Raw genomic sequence first — 14,865 nt, forward strand, 5'->3', positions numbered from 1 at the left:
TTCATGTTTCACGTTCGTGTTTACGTTTCACGTTCATGTTTTACGTTTCGTGTTCACGTTTTACGTTCGTGTTTCACGTTCCGTGTTCACGTTTCGTGTTCACGTTTCCACGTTCCACGTTCACGTTCTACGTTTCAAAATTTTCCTAAATAAATGGCGAACGTAACTTCAGAAGAAGCAAAAAAACTTGATCAAATCGAAAAGAAATTAATCAAAGAATTTAAAGAACAGATTCGAATGGATGAAGAAGAACAAGAACTTATTCAAAAAATTAATCAACCTGTAACTTCTGCAATAAAAAATGTTGAGGGCAAAATTGAAAATGTTTTAAGCGATAATCAAAATTTGATGAATTTGGTTCCAGTTGTACGACAATTTGCTGATATTTCGATACCAGAATCTGAGTTTGAATTGCCAAAATTACCATCTTCAACACCATTTAGACCTCGAATCATTGAAGACTCTACCATAGTTGAACCAATAAGTCCTGGAACAACGGATATAATAATTGGTGAAATTGGTAAAAAGTTTCTTCCTAGAGCAAAGGATGATAAATTTTGGTTTGTATTGGGACAGAAAAAAGAAAAGTTTTATGATTGGAAATTTGCCCGTGAATTTTGAGCATAATGATATCATTATTAATGAAAAAACATATGAAGGAACTCAAGGTTTATGGAGATTATTAACAGACAATGATGTCCCAAAAGACAATTTATATTCTGAAGAAGATTTGCAAAAGTATACAGAAATTTTATGGGAATCTGACTCAATTTACAAAAATAATGATCCATCTACTAAGAAGCCTAAGTCAAGTAGAGGTAAAAAATATCTCAATTTGATTAAACCAATTTGGGAAAAACGAATCGAAGGATCAGGTGTGAGAAAATACAGTGATAATAAGATTGAGTACAGATATATCGACGATTTGACAAAACTCGATGGAATTATTAATTATATTTATGCTCAAGAGAAGGCTGGAAACAACAATTTTTTGAACGAAAAGAAAGCGATTAAAGATTTTATTTCGAACAAACTTGATGAAATGATTGAAAAACCTGATGGAATTAAATATTTAAAACGAGTTTTGCCGGCAATAAGTTCATCTATGATTGAGGGTAGTGGACTTTTGAATGATTTTATCAACAATTTACCTTTTGAATTACACGTACCAACTTATCAGTATCTGGGGCCTGGCACAAAACTCGAAAAAAGACTAAAAAGAGGAGATCCTGGTATAAATAAATTAGAGCAAGCTGCTATGGAACACGATATTTTTTATGCAAAACATAGAGACACAAATTCCAGACATATCGCAGATAAAGTTTTGCAAGATAAGGCAATGGATAGATTTTTATCAAAAGATGCTAGTTTAGGTGAAAGATTTGTTGCGCTTCCAACAGCTGGAGCAATGTTTTTGAAGAGAAAACTAGGAATGGGAATCGAAGAGAACTTGAAATTTTAACTATATAAATGGAGGTGAATGTAAATTTCAGCAAAAATCAGAAAGAAAAAATAAAATCCGCTTTTAAGAAGAAAATACCCGTTAGTATTCAATTTAAAATAGATCAACTAAAAAATGGCGAAGATAAGATATTTTTAACAAATAGACAATACAATAAACTCGAAAAACATAAGAAAAACAATAAAGGAACCAGAATAGAATTTTCTTATAATCAGTTGAAAGAACTCAAAAATGGTGGACTTTTGAAAGATTTATTAGATTTTGGAGAAAATATTCCAGTTGTTAAAAATGTTGTTCCTTATGTTCGTAAAGCTGCTCCAATCGTTAAAAAAGATGTGATTCCTATTGTTCGAAACATTTTAAATTGGTTAGATAAAGAGTTGGAAGATGTTACAGGATCTGGATTAGATGAAAAAACTTTGAATTACGTGAAATCAAACATTGAAAAAAAAATTTAAACCTTTAACATTCGGGGAATTGGAAGAAATCTGCAAAAATATTAAACATTTTAGAGGAATCTTCATGAGAGATACATTACCTGAAAAAGTTAAGAAATTTGAATGTGGAATTGTGAATTTAGACTCGATTATGGGAAGTGGAACGCATTGGATTTGTTATTATAAAAATGATAAGAATGCATGTTATTTTGATTCGTATGGAAGAATTGAGGACAAACCACCTATAGAATTGATTAAATATTTGAAAAAATCAAGCGTCTACTACAATGATTCTCAGATTCAAGATTATAAAGATCCCCCAATTTGTGGTCATTTATGTGTTTTTTGTTTTGAATGAACTGAGTAATGGTAAAGATTTTAAAGAAGTTGTTAACAAATTATTGCTTAATAAATATGGATTCACAAAATATTTTTGACGTATTTGGAACACAAATTATTCAAAATGTAGATAATAGTTTGAATTTTGATAGTTTGAGAAATGAGTTTGATAACAAGTTAGAAAATGTATTACAAAACCTTCCAGATTCAGATATGTTTGCTGTCGAGATTGAAGATTTTAAAGCAGAATATGATAACAAACTTGCAAATTTCATGAGTTCAAATGAAGTTGCTGATAAAATAAAAACATTGGAAAAAGAAGTTGATGATGGTGTAAAAAAATTATTTACCAATTTAATGTCTCACATCGAAAAAGCTGATGAAATTACTGAAGCGATCAAAGTTGAAAAGAATTATGTTAGTTTGGCTAATAAAAAAAGAATTGTCGGTGTTCGACCTGGTATTGACAAACATGATGTTGTTGTTAAAGAACAAATTTTAAAACCTCTAAAATTATCAGAAAACATCGATATTGTTGATTTACATGATCCGAATGTTAAAAATGCCTTAGATTTTAAAGGAAAAAGAATTAGCGGTGTTAGTAAAGGAATTAATCCATTTTGATGTTGTTGTAATGATTCAATTAGAAGATCCTATTAAAATGTTTAATGAACTAAAACAAAATTATGAGAATCATAAACAGCATGTTAAAGATTTTACAATAGAAGTCTATGAAAAACTTGATGAAAAAAGTAAAAGATCTATAGAAAATTGTGATGAAAAATTTACAAATTTTGAGGAAAATTTCAATCTATATAAAGGCGATCTTTATGGAAAAATAACAAACTTTTTGGAACATTTCGCTAAATTTCAAGAGGGTTTTAATGAAACCGATAGAAAAAATGGTGAAGTTTTTAAAAGAGTAGTTACTAATCAATCTTTACTTCATGATAAATTAATTAAACTAGAAGCAAACTTTGGCGAAATTAATGAAAAAGTTTATAAAAAATAAGCAGTCTTTTGATAAGTTTAGTTTAGATGCCACAAAAACTTTTGAGAATATTGATCATAAACTCGTTGAATACAACGATTTATATCTCGATAAAGTAAATAAACTAGAAGAAAACTTTAATAAATTTAAAGAAGATGTCGATAAAACTTTTGAAAACATCGACAACAGATTTAATGGAGTAGGTGGTTACGATGACTAATTTTCCTTATATAAATGGCGCTCATATATTGTGTGAGATGTAAAGAGAAAACTGCCACAAACGATATAAAATACTATGCAAACATTAACGGAGTTAAAAGAATTTCGGGAAAATGTGCTGAATGTAACGAAATTTATAAAAACTTGATTTTGAAATTTTTTCTTAATAAATAGAGATGGCGGGACATTACAGTGCTTTCGATCTTTTTATAATGCAACACGAAAGAGATTTGAAAAAAGAACATTGGGATGACATTTCTCAAAAATATGAATTATCCGAAGATATGATGAGATTATACGTAAACAAATTGAATTGGTATAACATTGCTAAATATCAAACTTTATCATCAGAGTTCATTCAAGAAAATATACATTATCAATTAAAAGATCATATGTCTGTTCTTTGTCTTTATCAACACTTGAGTATAAAGTTTTTGGATGAAAATAAAGATACAGTTGATTGGAACAATATTATAGATAGCGGTTACTATCCTGTGCAAATTTTATTGAAATATGTGACCGAGATCGCAAAATTTAAGGAAGAGAATCCTGAATATGACGAAGTAGATCATTAAAAAATGACTCTAATCTTTTTAATTATTTTACTAAAATTTATATCTTTTCTTATAAAAACGTACATTAGATCGATGAAAAAATGATACATGATGTTTAAAATTTCTAAATTTTCTCTTATTAAATGGCGGACTACAGAAAATATGCTAGTGATATTGAAAAGGGCGGAGTTTAAAAAAAATTTCTATCCAATTAGTAAACAACATTTGAATGAACCGAATAAAAGAACTGAGTTTAATATTGATTTTGGAGATAACTTTTGCTCGTCTAACTTCCCAGTTTTATATTTCTGGAACTTTAACAAAACAAGATGGTCAAGCATATCTTGGAACTGATAATGTTAGATTAATCGATAATTTTATACCGTTTTTATTTTCTAAGATTGAAGTAAGAAAACACAATAAATTGATAGAAGAAGTCGAAAACTGTGGCCAATTAAGCACAATTAAAGGAACTATTTCGTATTCAAAAAGTGATGTTATTTCTCAAACTTCTAATGGCTTTGAATCAGATTTTAAATTTGGTGTTTTTGAAGCAGCTGGAAATTTATCTCATTTTGGATTAGGATTTTTTGAAAATGTTACTATTCCGATCTATAAAGGAGGATTTTATCTAAGTTTTATAAGAGCAGAAGACGATGATGTGATTCTGAAGACTGCAACTGGAAATGTTATGCCTGTTGATGGAAAAATAACAATTACAGATTTTTTTTATTAGAGTTCCAATGATTGATTATAAAATCACGAGTAAAATAAGGTTGATTGATGAAATTACAAAAAGTCAAAACATTATGTTTAATTTTCTAGATTGGCAGTGTATTGAACAAAAAGGTATTTCCGGAACAACTTATTCGTTCGATATTACAAACATTTATAGAAATATCTTCAATCCCAAGTTCGTTATTATAGGTTTTCAAACAGGTAGACAGAATAATCAAGAAAAAAATCCTTCAAAGTTTGATAGTTTGGATGTAAATAAAAATATCAGAGTAAAATTGAACGGTTCTTATTATCCAGATGAATTACAAAATTTAAACATTTTCGGAGGTCTTTTCAGAATCATGTATCAGATGTATCAAGATTTTAAGAAAGTTTACTGTAATAATAAGGAAATGTATTACAATCCTAAAGAATTTTTAGCGAATAGACCTATTTATGTCATTGATACAACAAAGAGTTTGACAAATATTTCTGGTTCAAAGAACGATATAATTATCAATATGGATTTTCAAAAAGCTGTTACAAACTCGACATGTTATGTGGTTGTGGTTTCTGAGAAATTTTTAGCCTATGATGTGATTAAGAACGATATTAGAGAAATTCAGTAAAAATCGCGTTATTCGTCCGATAGTTTTAAAACTTTACAGAATTGTTAAAGACATTGATAAAAGTTTACATTTTAAATTGCATTAAAAAAATTTTGAAAAAATAGGGATGATATTAGGAAAAAAACTATTTCAAGGTCATGGACCGGAAGTGGTGATTTTAAAAAATACTTTAATATTTACTGATCCTATATACCAAATTTCATCAAAAAAGCTCCAATAGTTCTCGAGATATAAGAGTTTAAAGATAAGGGATGATTGGGGTAGATTTTGAAAATTTTGTTATTTTCATGAAATTTTAAGTTGAACTCGCTTGTTTTTGAAGTTTCAGATTTTTCCGATAAAATTTTTTATTTTTCTTTGAATATTAAGAAATAGGGGATGATTTCACCCTTATGATAAGTTAAGTCGAAAGAGTTAAGTATTTACTATATGTGTACCAAATTTCATTAAAATCGGTTGAGTGGTTTTTTAACAACAAGGTTTGAAATAAATATTGATATTCACTTATTTTAATATACATTGGAAACTATAACAGTTCTAATATCGATTGTAACCATCGATTTTTATTATCGATAAAACTTCGATATTCATAATCGTTTATCGCACGGAAAACATTTTCATCATGGGCGTTGGCCACGTATAGTCAGTCATGCTTGATCCTCCTCTATTTTAACGAAATTTAACAAGATATATCATCAATTAGAAGATTCTAATGTATTTGCAAGTTGAAGAAAGAAGATATATACTTTATATGAAGTAAGAAGATTGTGTGATGTTCTGTGTTTCTTGTTAAAAGTGAAGTGAAGTGTTCCACTGGACGTTGCCATTCATAGTATTATTATATTTTATAAGTTACTTTTATATTTGGGACTCGAAGAAAGACGTTACAAGAAGATTGTGAATTTGTGTAGACATTCTAAACTGTGATAAAACATTGTGTGAAAATAGTGATGTAAAGTGTTCATTTGTAATACAGAATTAAGTGTTTTTACAGTGATTTCATTGTCTCACACGGCGTGAGAAAAGCAAGGTCATTGTTTGGTGTCACTACTGTCCTTGTACGACACACGGCGTGTGCAAAGCAAGGTCAAGCGTTAGTGACACAAACGCCTCTCACATGTTTCAATAAAATGAGATTCGAGGTCAAGCGTTAGTGGTACAAACGCTCACAGCAGACGTCACAAATCTACAGTTGATTAAAATAAAATATATGATACCTTTCTTCTTCTCCCATTCCAATTTCTTAGAAGTTAAGTAGATATCGCAAAAACACGCACACTAACAACACTCATTTTGTATGTCTTTAACAATAATTGATGATGTTCATATTATTCTCTTTCATTCCTTCTAAAACTTCAAAAATATACTCTTTCGCTGATGAAAAATCTCGATTTCTTCCGGAATAATCTTTGTAATCATAGACAAAATATCCTAAATAGTTGTACAGTAGAATGAAATTATTTCTATTTATCTCTGTTGTAGAAATGTAAACACAAACATTTGCGCTGAAAAATTTATATCTCGGCAGACTTAGTTCCATAATCTCCATTTATAAAAAAATCTTTTTGTTTAAATGGAAGAGTATAATGCCAACTGTTACAAGTGTTATAATAGAGGAGAAATTATTGATAAAAGATTCGTTTGGTAGAGATTGTAATTTAATTTTGTACGAAAGACCTAAACCTAAGAAATTTCGAAATAAACTAACACATTTGAATAATCTGCTTATGAAATTACAATACGGAGACAAGAAGCAAACAAAATTTGTTACAGAATTAGAAAACAGAATAAAAATTTTTTACTTATCTCTTGGAACCATTGACAAAATTATTTTCCTTTTCAAAGAATACATTAGGTTTGTTGGTTTAAATACACACGTTTATTATGAAAAGATATTACCTGTATTTTTTTATTATCTAGATGTAGAATTTGTTTATGATTTTGAACCAGAAATCCTCGATGATTTTATAGTACATTTGGAGAAATTAAACGAAGAACCTCGTGAAAAGAATGCGGTTTTACTCACATTCTCCCCGACTTCTCGAGTGATTGTTAGCAAATTTCATTTTTTCCGTCTTTAAATTTTTTCTATTTAAATGGAGTTCTTGAAAGAGTTAAATGATATTGGTGAATGCAAGTTTAAAGAGTATAAGAAGTTGAATGAATTGGAAGAAAGGAAGAAACATAGAATCTTGAATTTGGAGAAAATGAAAGATAAATTCGGGTTTACAATAATTGCCGAGTTGGAAGATTGTAAAGTACACTTGCCGAACAGATTTTTGACTGTTTTGGATGAGAAAAAGATTAAAGAATTAAACAAAAATGAAAAATTACACTTGGTTGTTACTGGAAAGAAGACTATAAAAGATAAAGAAATTATAACAATTAACATTTGTAGAATAAAGTCTTAACTCTAAAACTTGCAGTCCCTCCCCACGTCATAGTACTGTTTTTGATAACCATAGTTGGTGTCTTTCTTCATAGGAATCACATGGAATATTATCTACAGTAATACCTTTTTGTTTCACACAAAATGTGGCTATATTCTATAAGAAAAATTCTATAATGCTCTTTAATGAATTGTGTTGATAAATCTTGATACTCACAAAAATTCCTAAGAAATTCATCAATTAAGTCTTGATTATCTTGAAAAGAACGTATAATATGGGAAAAATGTCATAAAAAAAACGATGAAAACTCTCTGTTTGTTTATTTTTTACTTTCTTTTCAATATCTTTCGTAATTATATTAAATATGTAATCCCTTACTTTTTTAGTTTTTTGCCGATAGTAAAACACTCCATTAGACGTTTTTTCTGCAAAAGACTTTACAAGTTCTTTGAATTCTGTATCATTTAAGGAAAGTATCAACTGTTCTTTAAAATGTTTTGGTAATTCGTTGAATTCATCTTTGTTGCACTGTTTTAATGCTAGAAACTGAAGAGAGCTTGGTGAGTTCATGTTGTTTATTTAGTAGAAAAGTTTTTTATTAAAGTACAGTATGTTTTTAGTAAAAATGTTTTAAATTGATTAAATTTTATTAAGATAAATCCTTTATTCGTAGCAGATTTGACAACATTTTACAAAGCACAGCTTAAGAAAGTAGAAGCTCAGATTCGGTTAATTTTTCATTCCACAGAGTAGATAGTAATGTACCGATCGCTTTTGGAGACGAACGACTGTAGATTCGGTTAATTTTTCATTGAGATTTGCTGTGTTATTTCTCAGCTTCCTTTATGGTACATTGAACAGTATTTTACATTGCTTTTCGGTCGGCTCCGAAAGTGCGCCAGGAACCCCATATTACTATCTACTTATATATATATATATATATATACAGGGTGAGTTTTAAGACCCCTTCCCCCCTATTTTTTTTAAAACCGTATAAGTTAGGAGGTTTAAAACTCCGTACATTTTCGTTAGACCTAAATATCTTGTTTTTTTTTTCATGGGTTCATTGACTCTCCACCTCCAATGGGGGACGGTCCACGAGGAGTAAGCCGAGATTCTTAAATGTAAGCATAGGTTGATATGCACATAAAATTAAAGGTCTCTGTAAGTAGAATACAATGCCGCAAACCGGACCTCAAAAGGTTCATCCTAATGAAAATGACAGGGTGTTAAAATGTACAAAATAGTAATGTACTATTATCTGCGTTTTTTATCGCGCGACTTTTTAAAAGTTCATTTCAAAACAATTTTTCTATTCCTGTTTATTCTTTAAAAGAAACTTTATTTTGTTGTGTTTAATGATTTTAAGGGATCACTGGAAGTCCGAGATCTAGGAGTTAACTAAAGGATTTAATAAGAAGTCGATCATGTGTTGTGTCGCCTTGTAAGTATTTTATTTAAAGAATTGTTGTCTTACAAAGGTTTTAGACCCATTTATTTTTATTTCAACAGCGATTCCGGTTCTAATATTGTACGATTCCGATAAACATACTATGAAGTACACCAATAAAAATAATAAGTACACTTTATAAAAATAGTTTACAGTTTTTTACTTTACCACACATTTCCAATTTAAAAAAAAATTAGACATTTCAAACTCGTTTAAGTATTAGAAAAAAGCTAAAATCCATAATATATACAAGTATTCGCAATTTATTGGTTTCCATAAATTATTCATTGTAACGAATTCCAATCTTTATTTCAATATATATATAAAGACTCTTTAAATGTTATTTGCATTTTTAGTTTTATTATCATTAATAAATTATTATTATTATTACTAAACAACTTGTAGATTTATAAATTGTATTAATTTTTGCTGGCCCGAACCTACGCAACTTCTTGATCAATCTGAGAATGTATTTTTTAAACAGCAAGGATATTTTAAAAATATTAAAACATGTAATGAAGATTTTTCTTTTGAAAAAAGTATTGGACATACTATTGAAAAGGTCATTTTTAGCTATTTGAATGTTTTGCTTTTTGTTTAATAACTATAAACGAGCATGTAAACATTCTTACGTTTATTTAATTTATATTATGTAATTTTATGCTCATGGTAAAAACATATGATATAATACATTGTACCGAATGACGATAACACATAGGGGTGGTGACTTCTGAAGTCGTAGTAATAAATACTCGAATTGCAAAGCTTACTTATAAGTTCAATTTATTTATGAAACTTACAAGCACACCACTTTCAGTTTTTAAATTAAATGTATGCCCTGCCACGTTGCTGCCAATTAGAGTACAAGAACTAAAAATGTATATCTGATAGGTGGGCCTAAAATATCCAATGTTATATGGAATTATGCCTACGATGTTTTACTTGTAAAACATTGAGATTTTACTTCCCTTTGTAACGTGTAGACTCACAAACCCGGGTGTCGGCGTCTTGGCACGAGACATTGAAGCTGTAGTCTAAGAACGGTTATTTCTAGTCGGTGATTACTAGAAGAGGAGTAGAAGTTAAGAAACTGTTAGCCATCTACTCAAATAATACGTGAGATACGTGAGACACGTGAGATACGGTCAGATCCGTGAGCTCGCCTAAAACAAATTCGCGACGGTATTAGCCATTTAATGATACAAAAAACTTATTACAACAACGTGCTCGTCAGAAGGACGACGCCACAACTTGTATATATTTCAATCAAGCAAATAAAAGATCTTCAAGGGTAAGTTACTTTAATATTTACAACTTTACTTTACGTTACATTCACTTTTATATGTTTGGCATCAAAGGGCTAATTTAATAATACGAAAAGAAGGCGCGCGAGGTCTAATCGGTCACGTAGTTGGGCTGCTACAAAGGGTTAGAATAAAATATTCATACGTGTGCCAATTAGGTAGTTACTCCGCCGATAATTTAGTTCCGGAACATTGGATAAAAAAATAATATTAAATTATACTGGCTGACTAGGTTGTGAAAATTTACATTATATAAAATCTAATTAACTAATTAACGGTACAACATTACGCACGAGTCATTTTAAAAGTATATTTCAACTATACTACTAACAGGTCTATCTTATTTTAATAATTACTTAAAGTTTATAATAATGCATATTTACTATTTTTTTTTACATCTTCATTCATCATTGAATAAATTTCTTGCTAATTTTATTTACTTTAATGGACCACGCACGGTTCATAATAAATTTCAGCAAACATTACTTAATTGTACAACCAATTCTAATATTTATACTTACACCTGCTATCATAGTTATAAGTTCATCCATCCAATCATGGTCATCTGATACCATTGGCAAATTTTCAAACATTACATCCACTAAGTTTTAAGCCTGATAAGCCTGAAAATCAAAGATCAAATATGACCAAATGTTCATATTTAGATCTAAATATAATAAATGTAATTGCTTTGATACAACATTGAATTATTCATTTTTATTATTATCAAATTTTAATACTATCAAACTTTTCTTAGAACAAATAGGTAAATCATGATATTCATTAAACAATAATGTTAATTTGTTTTGAAGTAATTACGTAAGTTATAGAAAATACAAAGAAAACTGCTTATTACATAAAAGCAATAAAAACTTTTAATCACAGCAAGAAAACGTCCTTCCTGTAAGAGTTATATTAAATTGAAATTTTAAATTTAGTATTATATTTATGTACTTTTATTAACATTTTGATATCTCCTAATAAGAGTGTTCAGAAATTAACACACAAGAGGTGTTTTGGGCCAGAAGTTATCAAGTATATTGCGATGTATGTGTATTCTTTTGTACCGTATGACAATAAACACATGGGGGTGGTGACTTCTGAGGTCGTAGTAATAAATATTCGAATTGCAAAGTTTTACTTATAAGTTCAATTTAATTTACTAAACTTACAAGCACCACTTTTAGATGTTTAAAGAAAATGTATGTATTGTCACGTTGCTGCCAATTAGAACATAAGAACTAAAAATGTATATCTTATAGGTGGGCCTAAAATATCCAATGTTCTCTGAAATAATGCCTACGATGTTTTACTTTATAAGACATTAAGATTTTTACTTCCTTCCGCAATGTGTAAACTCACAACCCGGGTGTCGGCGTCTTGGCACGAGAAAATGACGCTGTAGTCTAAGAAGGGTTATTTCTAGTCGGTGGTTACTAGAAGATGAGTAGAAGTTAAGAAACTGGTAGCCATCTACTCAAATAATATGTGCCCTGTGAGCCGTGAAAAACACGTGGGACACGTAAACTCGCGCACAAAGCGCGCGAGGTCTGCTCAGTTACATACATACTCGTAGTTGGGCTGCTACCAAGGGTTAGAAGAAAATATTCAGACGCGTGCCAATTAGGTAGTTACTCCGCTCAATAATTTAGTCCGGAACATTGGATAAAAATAATATTAAATTATACTGGCTGACTAGGTTGTGAAAATTACATTATATGAAAATTTAATTAATCAATTAACGGTACACTTTTAAAATAAGTAAATTAAAATAAAACCATAATCATCTTTGATTAATAAATGAATGGTGAAGTAATGTTCTGTCTATATCTCTATATGTAAAATGAAACATATATTAAATATGTGTAGCCAGATTGCACATTCGACATCCGCTCAACCCAGAGAATTTTGTGTAAAAAAGGACAATAATATTTACCCCTATCATCTTTGTGTTATTAACACTTAAAGTATTGTGCTAACTAGATCCAAAGTTGGGCGACAGTATATCTCTTCTCACATGCAATAAGCAGAAACCAGGACGGTTTCATCAACAAAAGGAAACAATTGTTTCTTCCAAAGGAACAAAATAGTAATACATTTTTTAGATTGTTAGTAAATATGTATAATAACAAGAAAATATGTACTTTACGTTCGTTGTTCTGATTTGCGCCTGGAATCACTTCCTTTTTAATAGTGGCTCCTTCTTTCCATTCCTATAACAATCATTTATGTATAAATAAATATAATATATAATATATATATATATATATATATATATATATATATATATATAGGAGTACAAGAACACTTCGTACCTTAATGATTACAACATAATGTCGTTCTCAAAAAAGGATATAAAAAACAATGTATACAAACCAAGAATAAATGTAAACGTACAATTAATGTATGTTGTTTCTAAATTGTCCAATTCGATTTTGGTAGAATCTTCTGATACTTTACAAATTCCTTTTAATTAGTAATATTTCGTTATGAGCGAATACGTATTGTGAAACCAATTTGTTGTCTTTTCTGTTGGAGAACGATTGTTAATTAAAAACTTTATAGGTAAGGGATTTGTCGAAACCAATATAGTCTTAGAGATAAAATTTTGAATTACAGTTGGTAAATTACATTATTTGATTTACAGTTAATGTTATTTAAATCGGATATGTTTTATTAGTTGCGCTACTCGTAAAAGTTTTTAGATAGGATTAGAATTTTGCATGTAGGGCTATCTTGTCTTCGCAAGAAAAAAACCTAAATACTTTTTATTAGCATCTGAATTTGGGAACTTGGTTAGAACAATAATGTAGGTCTTACAAAAAGGTGCTTCAGAATTAGCTAAAAATAATTCTCTGGTATTTTGAAAAACATATTGTGTGTCAAGGGAGATGATGTCCAAAATGTTATCAACCGTTTGTAATATATCGCTTAGTTTTATGTAGCTCAGGAGAAGTAGTGAGTAATAAATTTGGGATCATTGTATGATTATTCTGGTTGATGCTGTTGTTTTTTATTACTTATAGACCTGTAAATTTTGATTTCTAATAATCGTTGTAGGGTAGCTCCAAGCAGTTAAATGCTCTAGATAATATTTCAATATAGTGATGTTAATCCGAACTGTTTGAACATAAATGTTTTTCCTCGGATTGATAGACTTTTTGGTATGGAATATTTCATGTGAACATGATGGCAACTGTATTGTAATGTAGTTAATACATTGTATTAGTTTCCTTGACAAAAAACTTTGTTAATACTTTGTTGTAACAGTATACATACTTTTATATAAAAAATGTAAATAATTATGTAAATTCAATATAAGTATAGGGGTATTAAATAAGCTACTTTTGGCTATGGATTGCTATTTGAGACCAACAAATGTGTAAGAAAGCAAAATAAGAATGTTTCAAAATGTTGATAGGTACAAGCTTAAGTATAAAACAAATAAGTTTGGAGTTAGTGTCAAAAACTATATTATATATATGTAATATATATATATAATATATATATATATATATATATATTATATATGTATATACATTTTATGTTATTGTTCAGTCTAGAATAAATGATCAGCTGTTACTCACAACCTAAACATTAGTTAATATTTTATGCAGATAAGAATATGCATTTTTGTGCGTCTGTTTTATTTTTAAATAAAGCTAAATTTCAATACCTATTATTAATATTTTTTTCCTAAGTAATTCACATGAATCTTATTCGGCCTGACTTCACCAAGGGTTCTGAAATCCGGGGCGAAATCTTTCGTTAGGCGTAACTCGCCTAACGAAGCGTTTCCGGGCCATATGGTTATATGAACTTTTTTACTTGTTTTTTAGCTATAGAATAAGCTCTCGAGAGATTGCCGTTTAGTTTTGAATCACCCTGTATATATATATAGTATATCCATAAAAATTGTATAAATGGCAAATTGTCCTTATTTAATTTTAAACATTGAAACGCAAAAAGTACTCGCTCCGCCGGGAGTCGAACCCGGATCTCTCACTTGCCGGGTAAATGTGCTACCATTACACCACAGAGCGCTTACTTTTTCCGATTTCATTATTTTGTATTTGGCCGTATCTTTCGCCGGTCTTTCGATCATATGTTAGTTTGCTTATTTAAACGCATATGTGACAGATACGGCCAAATACAAAATAATTGAATCGGAAAAAAGTAAGCGCTCTATACTGTATATATATATATATATATATATATATATATATATTTATAGAAACAGGTTATTCTCTTCTTAATAAATAAACCACGGTATATTGGTTTGAAACATTTATAAATTTTCGTGTATCTAGGTACACTTCTTCAGATAAATATACATGTATAAATATTTACATAAATTGAAAAAACATTAGGTT

At 29.3% G+C, this 14,865-nt stretch overlaps 1 protein-coding gene across 1 annotated transcript in view; it reads right to left on the reverse strand.

Annotated features, from left to right (window-relative positions):
• Positions 1 to 11,095, reverse strand: part of LOC124372012 (cytochrome P450 4c21-like) — a 46,419-nt gene extending 35,324 nt beyond the window's left edge. Inside the window, exon 1 of the mRNA XM_046830387.1 lies at positions 11,014 to 11,095. Coding sequence (XP_046686343.1) covers positions 11,014 to 11,085 — 72 coding nt within the window. The 5' untranslated portion in view covers positions 11,086 to 11,095. The remainder of the gene's footprint in view (positions 1 to 11,013) is intronic.
• Between the last annotated feature and the right edge of the window lie 3,770 nt (positions 11,096 to 14,865).

This window comes from Homalodisca vitripennis, unplaced genomic scaffold, assembly GCF_021130785.1.
Source record: "Homalodisca vitripennis isolate AUS2020 unplaced genomic scaffold, UT_GWSS_2.1 ScUCBcl_2403;HRSCAF=7130, whole genome shotgun sequence".
NCBI lineage: Eukaryota > Metazoa > Arthropoda > Insecta > Hemiptera > Cicadellidae > Homalodisca > Homalodisca vitripennis.